Below are 16,263 nucleotides of genomic sequence, written 5' to 3' on the forward strand. Positions count from 1 at the left end.
GGGTGATCATGAGAGTCCCTTTTGTTGCATTGACAAAAAGTGATTGAGTTGATGCCTCAGTTTTGTAAGGAGGATTTCACTTAGTCTAGAAAACTGATTTGCTGCAGTGGAACTGTGAAAATGCAGCAGATGAGTGCGCCGCCATAGACAGGAGCATCTCTAATCGTAGGAGCTGACTGTCAGTTTATGCAAAAGAGAGCACATGTATGTCAGATCATTGGTTGTCAGCGTGGGTCGGCCTGCCCCTCCCCGGCTAAATGACAACTAGATCCTAAAAAGAGTAGTATCTGCCAGATGACTTATTTCATAAGGTCGGTGCCTGAGGACTCAGACGCGCTGCGGATCTGTGTACGCCGCTCACTGACTTCACCTCTGCTGCAGTGATGGCAACATTTCAGCAGGAAACCCCAGATCCACACAATCTGGCAGATGAACTGATATTTTTTGTGAATGGCAAAAAGGTAAAAAAATAATAATAATTGCATTAAAATTTTTAGACTTTATTGCATTTTTAACTTTTTGGCCTCTTTAGCATAAAGCCACCGCTCTGAATGTATTATTTGTTTTTGTGAAAGGGAAAAAGCAAAAGAAAACAAAGTTCCATATTTAATTTTTATTTAACTTTTTTATTTTATTTTAATAGGGTTTTAAATATATGTTTTTCTATTAATTTATAAATGTTTTAACGCGTAATTTAATTGCAGTTTTAATACAGTGTATTGTACTTTTTAATTTAGTTGCATTATCTATGTATATATTTAGTTTTTGTACAATTTTATTTAATTGCATTGGTTAAGTAAATTAGTAACATAGTATTGCAGTAAGGAGATTTGAAGGGATCTGTCACCATGAAAATCACAATTTCTAATATATTAATTTCATTTAATTCCTGTTAATTCTGCTAAGTCATGTGGGTGGTGATTTCAATTAGGCCTCTTTCACACGAACGATACGGATTGGCTCCGGATGCGTTATCCATATATACCATTATCTTTCATCACCCATACTTACAATTACCGATATGTAATGCCCCATTGAACGCCTCTTTGTGACCTCTCCGGACCGCCAAACTACTGATATTTAGTCTTTTACAGACTGTCCAAAGCTTCTCTTACAATAACGCACTGAAGGCGCACAATTACCGCACGTGCGTTTCTAAAGCGTTTTATGTTCCTCTATAGTTTTATATGATCTCTGTATGATTCTTATATTGCTGTGCATCTTTATTTACTTTTAGCATTACTTTTACTCCATGGCATGTATTCCCACAATCTCTAGCTCTCTTAACTATTCATTTTTGAGCCCGCGCAGACTGTCTAAAGTTTTTTGACAATAACGCACTGAAGGTGCATGCGCGTTTCTGGTGCGGTTTATGTTGTTTATACTGTTATGCAGCCCCATCTATTTTGCTGTCATGTGCAATGTTTCTTTTTGAATACTCCAACAAACGGATATATGGGCGATTGACTTCTGACCCGAACCTAAGATCCAGATCCACATATTTGCAAATCCCTTGCTGTCCCAAGCATACACCGTGCTCCCAGATACCATATAAAAGGAAGCCACTTGATTCACTGTTCAGCCACTGAAGAAGGAATAACGCTATCCCGAAACGCGTCTGGTATTTGAACAGTGAGGGATTCACCTAAAGATCTGAATGACATCTTACCGATCCGGGAGGACCTGTCAGCCACTGGCCCCCCTAAGATCAAACATAGACTGCGGTGGAATCCTTATTCCTAATACGGAACTCAGCGCCTCTCCGCTTCAAGAGTCGCATGAGAGACCTGCAGACCACGTGGGACGCCACACAGGTCCTTGCAGGGAAAAGCTGAGTGAAGTCCGGATCTCCTGCTCTACAGCCAACAGGCAATCTACGCTGAGATCGGAGAAAACCACAGAGCGGTAAAGTACCTCTTACTGCACATTACTGTTACTGTCTTTTCTTTGACTAGCCACCGATAACAACCATTGCAGCCACTTGTGATATTTAAGTGATGTGGCTATAATGGCACCTCCTGAGTCATACATGTTCTGTTGGGATCCACCAAACCACAGAGTGCACATATAGGAACTTAATATATCCATTTAGGAACATCCTTTTGCGTCCACACCACCTATAGGCGGATGTAGGTGGCACTACCTCAAATTCATCTAGAGGTACATCGGCCATCCCACATTACACATGACTTTGTGATCTACCTTTTTTCATTTATTTGACGCTTCGACCCTGTCACGCATGTAATAGGGGCGAACACCAAAAGACAACAAGAAAGAAGGGGAAAGACACTAGGCCTTACTGCTAGGGAAGGAAAAGGGTCACCACCTATAACACCCTGCTCCTGCGCCCAACTCCTATCCGTATAGGCACCTCTCAATGGTAGAGATGCCCATACACAGGACCCTAGAAAACCCTGGTGACCCTCGGATGCCCTAAAGGTAATGACAGGGCAGAGACAACCTGTTCCTTCCCTGGTGAAGGAACCAGCGTCTTGCTGAGGCCTAGTAAACAACCGGGGGGGGGGGGGGGGAATACAAAACACAACAAGTGGAACACTTAACTTCTGAGGATGATGGATGAACAGGACTTCAACACGAACTACACTCCAGCTCTTCCAAAACCAAATTAAGCTATCCAGAGCAAGGAGTGATGGGTAAAGTCAAACTAAATAGGGATGGGTAAAGGTTACATGATCCACACCTGAACATGAGGTGTGGACATACCAGCAACACACAGACAAAGTGAAACCAAAAGAGGCTGTCAGATCACTAATGTGCAGATAATCTTTCAGACCTTCTAAGACCTGTCACAGGAGTGACAGTACCCCCCCTTCTACGGGTGACCTCCGGGAACCCAGGACCGACCTTATCAGGATGAGCTCTGCGGAATGCTCTCACCAGACGACTAGCATTAACATCAGTCGCTGGAACCCACATTCTCTCCTCTGGTCCGTACCCTCTCCAATGAATGAGATACTGGAGGGATCTCCGGAGAACTCAGGAGTCCACAATCCTGCTGATCTGAAATTCTAAATTGCTGTCCACCATAACAGGAGCGGAAGGTAAGGAGGACGGCTCAACAGGTTCGACACCTTTCTTTAACGATATATGAAATACGTTATGGATTTTTAATGCCTGAGGAAGTTCAAGACGGAAGGCTACAGGGTTAACAATGGCAGTGATCTTATATGGACCAATAAATCTTGGGCCCAACTTCCAAGAAGGTACCTTAAGTTTAATGTTTCTTGTAGACAGCCACACAGAATCATCCACTCTCAGGCCCGGACCACTCATACCTCTCCTGTCAGCCGCACGCTTATACCTGTTGCCCATCTTTTTCAGGTTATTTTGGATTTTCTGCCAAATAGAAGACAAAGTCCTTCTCAGGAATGCCGGAATTTTGAGCACCAGAAAATGTACCAAACTGTGGATGGAACCCATATGCCCCAAAAAACTGCGACTTATCAGTGGATTACTGTCTACGATTATTTATAGCAAACTCTGCTAACGACAAAAATGAAGAACACTCTTCCTGATTCTCTGAAACAAAACATGTCTCCGGATTCCGATTAGTGCGCTCCGTCTGTCCGTTCGACTGAGGATGAAAAGCCGAAGAGAAGGACAATTGTACACCCAGACGAGTACAGAACGCTTTCCAGAATCTGGAAACAAACGGAGTCCCTCTATCGGACACCACATCAGAGGGAATGCCATGTAGTTTCCCGATGTTGTCGACAAACACCTGTGCAAGAGTTTTACCATTGGGTAGACTAGGTAATGCAATAAAGTGTGCCATTTTACTAAAACGATCGACAACCACCAGAATCACGTTTTTTTGTGATTTACATATATATAAAATCATTTTTTACACTCAATAAAACCACTCAGCGATATGGGTCAGGAATATTGCGGACATGCTAGCGGCGATCTAGCCCTCCATGTCCGAATCTCTGTAGGGTAAAAAGAGGTGACAGAATCCCTTTAAATGTCAGTTCTTTGTTCCTCTGTCCATGGCATCTAGGATTGCTCCAAACAACATTTCATTGTATTCTGCATTGTATTTATTGTATTGTACAGTGACAATAAAGGCATCTTATCTATCTTATCTCCGTCGTCAGCTGATTCCACATAGATGTCTACAGAACCTGTTCTATTAAACACTTATACAAGTAGAGCCCCGGACAGAGTGCAGAGGGGGTCAGCAGTAAGTTTGTGTTGACGTCACTGATTATTTTGCTCTTCCTCTGATCCGTCAGAACAATAACCCACAAAAAACGGATCCTGTCTGTGGAGCATCCGCCTTCACTCGGTCAGCATTTGGTCAGTAATCCATCAGTATTTCTAATGCCCAAAAAACCAGGAGTGGATACAAAACAGAGATGACTTGTGAATGGAATATTTCCATGTCTTCTGTGTTTTGTACCGACTCCTGCTTTTGGCTACCAAATCATAAGCCAATTCTGATGGAACCATACAGGCCTTACAGCTGCTACACAGACAGGATCCGTTGTGCGTCTCATTTTTCCTTCCTTCTGACAGATCATAAGAAAGGTCAAATAAATGATGATATCAGCCAGGCCGATAGGCAAAATAGTGGCCCAGTCATGAAGTGGGGAGGGTGGGAACAGCATGAGAAGTCCACAGAGTGGCCCTATGACATAGTGGTGAGGTGGAAGCAGCATCAGGAGGCCGCAGAGTGGCACAATGACAGAGTCTGAAGGTGGCTAGAAGAAACAGGTCTCTTTTGTCAAAGTGTTGGTGTGGCACCATGGATGATCTAGTCTGATCAGGCATTGGTGGGTTCAAATCCTGGCTCATCCACGCCTGATTCATCTTGACAAAAGTCAGTCTCTCCACATTTTGGGTGGACAGGCGAGTTCACCTTGGGGTAACTATGGCCGGCAAATATATATTTTTATTTTTAAGGTAATACAAGCCCAAAAATGCTTTATAACATATAACTGCACCGCACAAGAGCAAATAAGACGTAGAAATATTTCCTTGTAATAAACCCTGTTAATGGATGTATCAAACAGCACTTGCACCCCAATAACAAGAACGGTTTGCTGGAATTACAGAGCTGTATGATGGCAATTTGGATCCCCAGCCAGTGCAGCAAGGTGTAATAGGATTGTTCCTATCACCCAGGCTTTAACCTCCCCTATCCTTTCCCTACACCTTGAATAATCTTTCCATGAACTTGTAAATCATTTTTTAGCACAATTAAGTCTTTCCTATCACTGTCCCTAGCGCCTACTGACGTCTCTCCCTGCACTAAGCACACTGGAAAATGGCTGAATCCAAGATGGCTGATGCTATTTATAGGGCTGTGACATCACAGGGCTGGCTGGCTGCTGATTGGCTGCATGCATGGCATTATGGGTGATCCCGCCTTCCCAGAGTTCCTTTCTTCATGTCCTCACACATGCAGCCACCATTTTAGGAAAAAATACGATTCGTTACCACAAAGGGCGAGGAAATTCGGCTTCGGTGCGAATCAAATTTTTCCTGAAATTCGGATCGAATTCCACTTCGTCAACTTCGATTCGCTCACCTCTAATTATAATATGTCTACTCCAATTTCATTCCTAAATCAATGCACCTGATTGGAAGGATAAATCGATTGCTTGATTGTTAATAAAAAGATATGTCCACTTTCATTCAGAAATCAGTGTGCATAGTAGTTGATGTTAATAAATAACTTGGTCCAGATATAGCTGATCAATGTTCATAATTCATATTATATACATATTATCTTTCTTGTTCAGTGCAAGTGGTAATATAGTTGGTAGCTTAGGCTAGTTTCACACTAGCAGCAGACTTCTCCGGTAGGGCGATCACTGTAGGGTATAATTTACATGATATTTATGTTGTCCGGGTCGTTACGGACGCGGCAATACCAAACATATGGGGGAGATTTTTTTTTGCTATTTTTTGGTCAGTGCTTTTCTGACATTGACCAGCATGCTGCGCCAGAGAGGTGCAGCCTGCTGGAAACTAATTAAGGCAGGCTTGGGGCCTGCATAGACCCCAGCCAGCCTTCACACACATCGGCACCGGGCTGTTAGAGCAGCAGCTTTCATGTGAGAGCCGGGTCCCCGCTCCCCACTCCACAGGGGACCCATGCAGCACTTAGACTGGGCCTCCTTAAAAAAGTGGCAGCCCAGCCTAAGGCCCCTTAGTGACCGGCGTAAAAAGGCGTATGGGTGGTCACTAAGGGGTTAATCTAGTAATATGATACTGCAGTCACAATGATAGACTGATACTTTTTGAAAATGGGAAAAGATTTAAAAAAAATCATTATTTTTAAGTAAATTAAATGTTTTGATAAACTGGTAACGTAATATTGCTCTGAACGGTTTTTGCATTTTTTTTTCTGTTTATACATTTTTGTAGTGTATTATGATAGTATTCAGGGGTGGCTTTGGCATTCTTGGGGCCCTTATCAAAGTCAGGCTGCTAAACCCCACTCTCAGCAGGGCAGTCTGGGCACTTGCTCTACAGCTGGGAAGAGCACCCTCGGGCCCCTGTGCAGCTGAACCAGGTTCACAGGCCAGAGGCATAGGCTCATGGGCCCTGGTACAAGAGTTCCGCTTGGGCCCCCCTTCCCTCGGTGCTTTGTGGTTACGGGCAGGGAAGCACAAAGCCTTTGTGCTGCCTGAGGCAAAAATTTAAACTGCCCCCCAACCGCCATGCAAAATTCTTGACCTAACCCCTTCCTTTCAGACCAGCATGCACTTTCTATAATACCAGTGTCAGAAGGGTCTTTGGGCCCCCTCAGGCTCCTGGGCCCAGTAGTGACTGCTACCTCTGCACCCACTACAGCTACACCCCTGGCAAAGGCGCTTTGTATTCCTATTTAGGCCTCTTTCACACGGGCGTCATGGATTTAGGCCGGATAGGATGCGGGTGCGTCGCGGGAAAATGCGGGATTTTTCCGCGCGAGTGCAAAACATTTTAATGCATTTTGCACACGCGTGAGAAAAATCAGCATGTTTGGTACCCAGACCCGAACCCAGACTTCTTCACAGAAGTTCGGGTTTGGGATCGGTGTTGTGTAGATTTTATTATTTTCCCTTATAACATGGTTATAAGGGAAAATAATAGCATTCATAAAGGGAACCTGTCATCGGGATTTTGTGTATAGAGCTGAGGACATGGGTTGCTAGATCACCGCTAGCACATCTGCAATACCCAGTCCCCATAGCTCTGTGTGCTTTTATTGTGTAAAAATAACTATTTAATACATATGCAAATTAACCTGAGATGAGTCCTGTCCCTGACTCATCTCACATACAGGACTCCTCTCAGGTTAATTTTCATATGTATCAACGTTTTTTTTACACAATAAAAGCACACAGAGCTATGGGGACTGGGTATTACGGATGTGCTAGCTGCCATCTAGCAACCCATGTCCTCAGCTCTATACACAAAACAGGTACCCTTTAATACAGAATGCTTAGTAAAATAGCGCTGGAGGGGTTAAAAAAAAATTAAAAAAATTATTTTACTCACCTTAATCCACTTGATCGCGCAGCCCGGCTTCTCTTCTGTCTTCTTCTTTGCTGCCCAGGAGGAAAAGGAGCTGTGGTGACGTCACTGCTCTCATCACATGGTCCATTACCATAGTGATGGATCATGTGACGGACCATGTGATAAGCGCAGTGACATCACCACAGCTCCTTTTCCTCCCGGACAGCAAAGAATAAAACAGAAGAGAAGCCGGGCTGCGCGAACAAGAGGATGAGGGGAGTTAAATTATTATTTTTAATTTTTTTAACTCCTCCAGCGCTATTTTACTAAGCATTCTGTATTAAGAATGCTATTATTTTCCCTTATAACCATGTTGTAAGGGAAAATAATATAATGATTGGGTCCCCATCCCGATCGTCACCTAGCAACCATGTGTGAAAATCGCACCGCATCCGCACTTGATTGCGGATGCTTGCAATTTTCATGCAGCTCCATTCATTTCTATGGGGCCTGCGTTGCGTGAAAAACGCACAATATAGAGCATGCTGCGATTTTCAAGCAACGCACAAGTGATGCGTGAAAATCACCGCTCATGTGCACAGCCCCATATAAATGAATGGGTCCGGATTCAGTGCAGGTGCAATGCGTTCAACTCGCGCATCGCATCCGCGCGGAAAACTCGCCCATGTGAAAGAGGCCTTAGTCTTTTTTTGTCTGCCAATCACTTGTGGTCCGTAGGGGTCCCACTGATCTCCGGCGACCAAGGCATTTGCTTGGTTTTCATTGCGGCAAAGTCGACCGCTGATTATATTGTCTATCATATTGATATGGCAGATATCATACATTACGCAGACTTGGGAGCAGCGCCCAGAAACCCAGCGCCGTTTAGAATAAGAGTAAAATGTTACTTTAATTGTAAGACTATGTAATATGTAACAAACTGAATTAAAGGGGCTCTCTAGAGAATTGTTCTTCTGGGGTCCTGCTGCTTGAAACCCCGGCATTTATTAATATCAATTATCATATCACCGCTGCCAAAGAATCTGCACGTGCCCATCACGTTACAGTGTGTCAGCGCAGGCAGCAGCATAAAGTTCTTTCCTGCCCTGGACTATAGGCTGATAGCTGTTATCTGCGCTGACACATTGTAACGGACCTGGCAGCTGTAAGAAATAACAGAGCTCTGCAAAGGTTGTCAGCCTCTGAATGTAAATATTGAATGTTCTCCTCCATGACTAGCGAGCAGAGATAATAACTAGAGATGAATTTCGTATTTTGAAGCACCCCATCACATCTTTGGCTGGAATACTCCTTTAACCTCCCTGACGGTATTCCCGAGCAGGGTTAATTTTCGCTGCTAGGAGCGGTAACCCAGAGTCACGCTCGGGGTAACATTGCAGAGTCCCTTCACCTTCTGCCGATGCCACTGAGAGCGCCGCTGTTCTGCCAGATCTCTATACATTGCGAAAAGTCTACACCAGAAGTGACGCGGCCGTACAGGAATCAGCTGGAGGAGGGTGTGCGCGGCGCTGCGCAAGCGCACATCCAGTGGCTTAGGAAAGAATCGTTGCAGCGCCGAAATAGAAGTACTTCGTGCACCGCGAGTGCGCACTTAGGGGTATAGAGATTTTGCAGCGCACAATGTTGCATCAGATCTGCCTACCCCTGAGTGCGCACGCACGTGCTATTCAGCAGTTGCAGTTCATCCCGATTTGATCTGAGGATTTGTGCGCGCGTGCGCACTCAGGGGTAGGCGGATCTGATGCCACATTTTGCACTGCAAAATCTCTATACTCTTAAGTGCGCACGCGCGGTGCACGAAGTACTTCTATCGTGGCGCTGCAATGATTCTTTCCTAAGCCAGTGGATGTGCGCTTGCGCAGCGCCGCGCACACCCTCCTCCAGCTGAATCCTGTGCGGCTGCGTCACTTCCGGTATAGACTTTTCGCACGGTATAGAGATCTGGCAGAATTTGACTTCCTGGTTCCGTTCCCTGCGAGCAGCAGCTGCGCATAGGAGCGGAACTGGGCGGGAAATTCTAATAAATAAAAACATAAAAAGTGACAAACACACATAAAAGAGGTTATACATTGTAATTGGAGAGGATTACACTGTATACCCTCAGATCTGACATTTGATGACTGTACAGTGCCCCTTGCCTGCCATTTTACCGTCATTTGTGCCCATAAAATATTTATGCAAAAAATTGTACCACTTTTGGTACAAAATTCCTGACATAATCATACCGCCAGGGAGGTTAATATAGGTTATATGCAGTACTGCGTATGGCCAGTAGGTGGCATGTAGACCTTTCTGTCCTACAGTGTACACTAACCAGGACAGGAATCGTATACACTATGACCTGGTTCCACTTCGCCCTGTTCCCCTTTGCTTTTCAAGGTTTGGAGCTTTGAATTTCCTTCTGCCTTTTTTTTATTCATTTTTTTTATTGTTTTTCAGGTTATTGAGAAAAATGCTGATCCTAAGATGACTTTATTAACTTACCTTCGAAGGAAATGTATCCACCTTGGGTTTTTAGTCTCAGCGCACATATATATCTACCAAGCGACTAGGAAGGAGCTACGGAATTAAGACTGAACCAGCCACATGACAGGCCACGTACCATGCGGGTTCTCGGGAAGTGTGCCATGGGATTAAACATTTGGCACTTCAAACCCCCTGAGGCAAATGACATGGTTTGTTTGGTTTGCAAAACCTATTTTGAAATACAGTAATAGAGAATGTACTAGTTAAAGGGGTATTTCCCTCGTTAGATATTGACCTGTCCCCTGGATAGATCATCAATATTAGATAAGTGGGGGGTCTGACACCTTGCCCCCTGCAATCAGCTGTTTTTGGCAGCCACATTGGGTGGAGCAGAAAGAGAAAGCTTCATCTACTTCACATCTAACTAAAGACCGGAATACCCCTTTAATAATAAGGAGGTTTCTGTTCATCTGTTGGCTAGAGCCTAGAGTGGCTACAAAATGCATTACACAGACATGTAATGCTTCCCATGTCCTGCGGGGGTGCTGCAGGGGAAGTTAACACTTTTTGCCAGATTTCTCTGATTTGGCATAGACCAGCTTATCATTGCGAAGACAACAAAAAAAAAAGGATTTTCCAAAGCAGAGGACCCCTTTAAACCCTCTTTGAGTCATTAGGCCCTATGTCATATCCAAGATTTCTGATTACGTTCTGAGCTTTAAGGGTTTCTCCTGAACTTTAGTATTGAAGGTGGGGGTCTCATCCATTCATGACCTTACCAAACCTTATCCCCTTCCGGACATCCGCCTTAGAAGTACGGCAGATATCTGCACTTTAAAGATGGCGCCCTGAGAAGGCGCCATAATCGTCAGGGTTCTGAACACCTTGGGCTAATGTCTGCGATCGGAGATAATGCAGATTGCAGATATTTAACCCTTCAGATGCTGTGACCCTGGCATCTGAGGCGGCTTTGCCCATGAGTGCTGCGCTCCCGGGGCCCAAACGACTACCCCGACAAAGCTGTTGGTTCCTTGTAGTAGCCTGAAGCCTTGGGAAGGATCCAAGCTAATACAGCAATACAGGGCCCCATAGGAATGTATTGAATCTTCCATAGACTGCAATGGTGATTCAATGCAGTCTATGGGAGAAGTGATCTGAAGATTGCATATTGAAGTCCCCTAGGGGGACTTAAAAAAAAAAGTTCAACTTTAAATCAACCCTTTCCCTATAATAAATAAATAAATAAATATAATTTGCACCCTTGCATGCATCCCAAAACACCCTTACTATTAAAATCTAAATGTATTTATCCCGTATGGAGAACGCCCTACCCCCTAAAGAATCTAAATGGCCGATTCGATGCTCTTCAAAGTTTCACCTTCCAAAAAAATAGAATAAAAAGTTATCAAAAGCTCCTGCACATTCCAATATGGTATCAATAAAAACTACAGATTGCCCCCAAAAATTAACTCTAACACAGCGCGGTAGATGCAAAAATAAAAAAGTTATGGGGGTCAGAATGCAAAGAAAAAATACATTTTTTCCAAAGTTTATATATATTTTTTTAAGTATTAAAACACAAGAAAACCCATACTATATAACTAACTATAAATGGGGTATTTCTGTGATTTTACAGACTAGGAGAATGAATTTATCAGTTTACATTATCAGGGAATGCCATAAAAAGGAAACCCATAAAGCTATGGTGGAATTGCATTTATTTCCCTAATTTCTCCCTGTTTGGGATTTTTTCCAGCTTCTCACTGCAACAAATGCAAAATTAAATGGAACAATTAGAAAGTACAACTTGTCCAGCAGAAAACGTGCCCTCATATACGGCTATGTGAACGGAAAAATAAAAAAGTTATGGCCCCTGGATGACAGGGAGTAAAAAGCAAAAATGGAAAATTCTCTGATCCTGAAGGGGTTAATGGCCCATCCTTAAAAATTCCCAGAGAACCCTTTTAACCCCTTTTACACCATGGATTCTCTTGCCTAAAGGCTGCATGAAATACAGTTTCATCAAAATGACATTAAATGATAGGAAGGGTTAAAGGCGCCAATATTTTTGCAAAGTTTGCTTGCTTTGGTTATCACCTTAACTTTGCCTTCTCCAGTGCGGTTAACTGGGACCAAGCTGGGCTGTGGTGAGGGCGGCTGCGGAGCGTGCACCGTGATGATCTCCAGATATTGCACATTCCAGCAGAAGATCCTGTATCCTTTAAAAGTTTGTAATCATGTTGCTAAAAATGGTGCCTGTCTCTTTAAGGCAGATTCTCAGGCCCCTCCCCTTTATAGAGGCTCCTCCCCTTCCATCTGTGTGCAGCAGTTCCTGGTAATATAGGAGCTTTTAGTTCACCAAGCACAGCAGCCAGTCTGAATATGCAGAGCTGCAGGGTAAAGCATGGGGAGAGATGGAGCAGCAGGCTGGGATGAGGCAAATTAAAATAAAAAATATAAAACATTTTAGTCACTGAGTCCTTTTTATATGAAAAATATTCTATTCAGCAGTTACCTATGGGTAGCTGGTTCATAGACATCTCTCTCAGCCGGTACAGTGGCCACTGTGGTTTTCATCCAGCTTTTCACAGACCCTGAATGACATATGGCACATGGAATAGAGCTGTTAATCTGCTGGTGTCAGTATTCACTGTGGTTCATAGCATTCTGTTCATGAACCAGGAGGATCAGGCTGAATGTTGCTTATAGGTTACTCCTGATTTTTGAAGTGTGATCCTTTACCCAGTCCTCGCAGACATTATGCGGTGAACGCCTGCCTCGCTCCCGTCTGCTCGCTGCACTCTGCGTCTGTCACCACGGTGGAAGGGATCGGCAGCACGAAAACGCGGCTGCACCCCATCCAGGTAAGAAGGAAGCCTGCAATACCTGGAATATCTCTCTCTATATATATTGGTGGTCCCATAAGGAAAACATATGAAATGGGGGCACTCCTGACGCTGGTTTGTGCCACAGTGACCCCATAATAAAGAAAAAAGTGACCCCATGATGAAGACAAAGTGACCCCATAATAGACACAGTCATGGTGACCCCATAATAGACACAGTCACGGTGACCCCATAATAGACACAGTCACGGTGACCCCATAATAGTCACAGTCACGGTGACCCCATAATAGACACAGTCACGGTGACCCCATAATAGACACAGTCACGGTGACCCCATAATAGACACAGTCACAGTGACCCCATAATAGAGACAGTCATAGTGACCCCATAATAGAGACAGTCACAGTGACCCCATAATAGACACAGTCACAGTGACCCCATAATAGAGACAGTCACAGTGACCCCATAATAGACACAGTCACAGTGACCCCATAATAGACACAGTCACGGTGACCCCATAATAGAGACAGTCACAGTGACCCCATAATAGACAAAGTCACAGTGACCCCATAATAGAGACAGTCACAGTGACCCCATAATAGACACAGTCACGGTGACCCCATAATAGACACAGTCATAGTGACCCCATAAAAAGGACAAAGTGACCCCATAATAGAGACAGTCATAGTGACCCCATAATAGAGACAGTCATAGTGACCCCATAATAGAGACTCAGTGACAGACAGGTGACCCTTCACCATTGTGGACAGTGATTGGCTGCAGCGGTTTTACAGTCAACCGGGAGCTGCAGAGCAAGTGGTGGAGAGAAGTCACACACAGTGCGGTGCGGACTCGGGAGCCGAAGCCAAGTCATAGTGACCCCATAATAGACACAGTCACGGTGACCCCATAATAGACACAGTCACGGTGACCCCATAATAGACACAGTCACAGTGACCCCATAATAGAGACAGTCACGGTGACCCCATAATAGAGACAGTCACGGTGACCCCATAATAGACACAGTCACGGTGACCCCATAATAGAGACAGTCACGGTGACCCCATAATAGACACAGTCACGATGACCCCATAATAGACACAGTCACAGTGACCCCATAATAGACACAGTCACAGTGACCCCATAATAGACACAGTCACAGTGACCCCATAATAGACACAGTCACGGTGACCCCATAATAGAGACAGTCACAGTGACCCCATAATAGACACAGTCACGGTGACCCCATAATAGACACAGTCATAGTGACCCCATAAAAAGGACAAAGTGACCCCATAATAGAGACAGTCATAGTGACCCCATAATAGAGACAGTCATAGTGACCCCATAATAGACACAGTCACAGTGACCCCATAATAGAGAAAGTCACAGTGACCCCATAATAGAGAAAGTCATAGTGACCCCATAAAAAGGACAAAGTGACCCCATAATAGAGACTCAGTGACAGACAGGTCACACTTCACCACTGTGGACAGTGATTGGCTGCAGCGGTTTTACAGTCAACCGGGAGCTGCAGAGCAAGTGGTGGAGAGAAGTCACACACAGTGCTGTGCGGACTCGGGAGCCGAAGCCAAGTCATAGTGACCCCATAATAGACACAGTCACAGTGACCCCATAATAGACACAGTCACGGTGACCCCATAATAGACACAGTCACAGTGACCCCATAATAGACACAGTCACAGTGACCCCATAATAGACACAGTCACAGTGACCCCATAATAGACACAGTCACGGTGACCCCATAATAGAGACAGTCACGGTGACCCCATAATAGAGACAGTCACGGTGACCCCATAATAGACACAGTCACGGTGACCCCATAATAGAGACAGTCACAGTGACCCCGTAATAGACACAGTCACGGTGACCCCATAATAGACACAGTCACGGTGACCCCATAATAGACACAGTCACGGTGACCCCATAATAGAGACAGTCACGGTGACCCCATAATAGAGACAGTCACGGTGACCCCATAATAGAGACAGTCACAGTGACCCCATAATAGACACAGTCACGGTGACCCCATAATAGACACAGTCACGGTGACCCCATAATAGTCACAGTCACCCCATAATAGACACAGTCACGGTGACCCCATAATAGACACAGTCACCCCATAATAGACACAGTCACAGTGACCCCATAATAGACACAGTCACGGTGACCCCATAATAGACACAGTCACAGTGACCCCATAATAGAGACAGTCACGGTGACCCCATAATAGACACAGTCACGGTGACCCCATAATAGAGACAGTCACGGTGACCCCATAATAGACACAGTCACGGTGACCCCATAATAGACACAGTCACAGTGACCCCATAATAGACACAGTCACAGTGACCCCATAATAGACACAGTCACGGTGACCCCATAATAGAGACAGTCACAGTGACCCCATAATAGACACAGTCACGGTGACCCCATAATAGACACAGTCATAGTGACCCCATAAAAAGGACAAAGTGACCCCATAATAGAGACAGTCATAGTGACCCCATAATAGAGACAGTCATAGTGACCCCATAATAGAGAAAGTCACAGTGACCCCATAATAGACACAGTCATAGTGACCCCATAATAGAGACAGTCATAGTGACCCCATAATAGAGACTCAGTGACAGACAGGTGACCCTTCACCATTGTGGACAGTGATTGGCTGCAGCGGTTTTACAGTCAACCGGGAGCTGCAGAGCAAGTGGTGGAGAGAAGTCACACACAGTGCGGTGCGGACTCGGGAGCCGAAGCCAAGTCATAGTGACCCCATAATAGACACAGTCACGGTGACCCCATAATAGAGACAGTCACAGTGACCCCATAATAGACACAGTCACGGTGACCCCATAATAGACACAGTCACGGTGACCCCATAATAGACACAGTCACAGTGACCCCATAATAGACACAGTCACAGTGACCCCATAATAGACACAGTCACAGTGACCCCATAATAGAGACAGTCACAGTGACCCCATAATAGAGACAGTCACAGTGACCCCATAATAGAGACAGTCACAGTGACCCCATAATAGAGACAGTCACAGTGACCCCATAATAGAGAAAGTCATAGTGACCCCATAATAGACACAGTCACTGTGACCCCATAATAGACACAGTCACGGTGACCCCATAATAGACACAGTCACGGTGACCCCATAATAGACACAGTCACGGTGACCCCATAATAGACACAGTCACAGTGACCCCATAATAGAGAAAGTCATAGTGACCCCATAATAGACACAGTCACGGTGACCCCATAATAGACACAGTCACAGTGACCCCATAATAGAGAAAGTCATAGTGACCCCATAATAGAGACAGTCACAGTGACCCCATAATAGACACAGTCACAGTGACCCCATAATAGACACAGTCACGGTGACCCCATAATAGACACAGTCACGGTGACCCCATAATAGACACA

General features: G+C 44.8%; 1 protein-coding gene across 4 annotated transcripts in view; it reads left to right on the forward strand.

The window, feature by feature from the left end:
- Positions 1-283: 283 nt before the first annotated feature.
- Positions 284-16,263, forward strand: part of XDH (xanthine dehydrogenase) — a 72,233-nt gene continuing 56,253 nt past the window's right edge. Inside the window, exons 1-4 of one of the 4 annotated variants that reach the window (XM_044292225.1) lie at positions 284-461; positions 9,934-9,991; positions 12,078-12,174; positions 12,716-12,824. In XM_044292225.1, coding sequence (XP_044148160.1) covers positions 384-461; positions 9,934-9,991; positions 12,078-12,174; positions 12,716-12,824 — 342 coding nt within the window. In that variant the 5' untranslated portion in view covers positions 284-383. Of the gene's footprint in view, positions 462-9,933; positions 9,992-10,062; positions 10,170-12,077; positions 12,175-12,715; positions 12,825-16,263 lie in introns of those variants that run through there. The other 3 variants (XM_044292223.1, XM_044292226.1, XM_044292227.1) reach the window with 3 other exon arrangements.

The sequence above is a fragment of the Bufo gargarizans genome, chromosome 4 (genome assembly GCF_014858855.1).
Source record: "Bufo gargarizans isolate SCDJY-AF-19 chromosome 4, ASM1485885v1, whole genome shotgun sequence".
In the NCBI taxonomy this organism is placed as follows: Eukaryota; Metazoa; Chordata; class Amphibia; order Anura; family Bufonidae; genus Bufo; species Bufo gargarizans.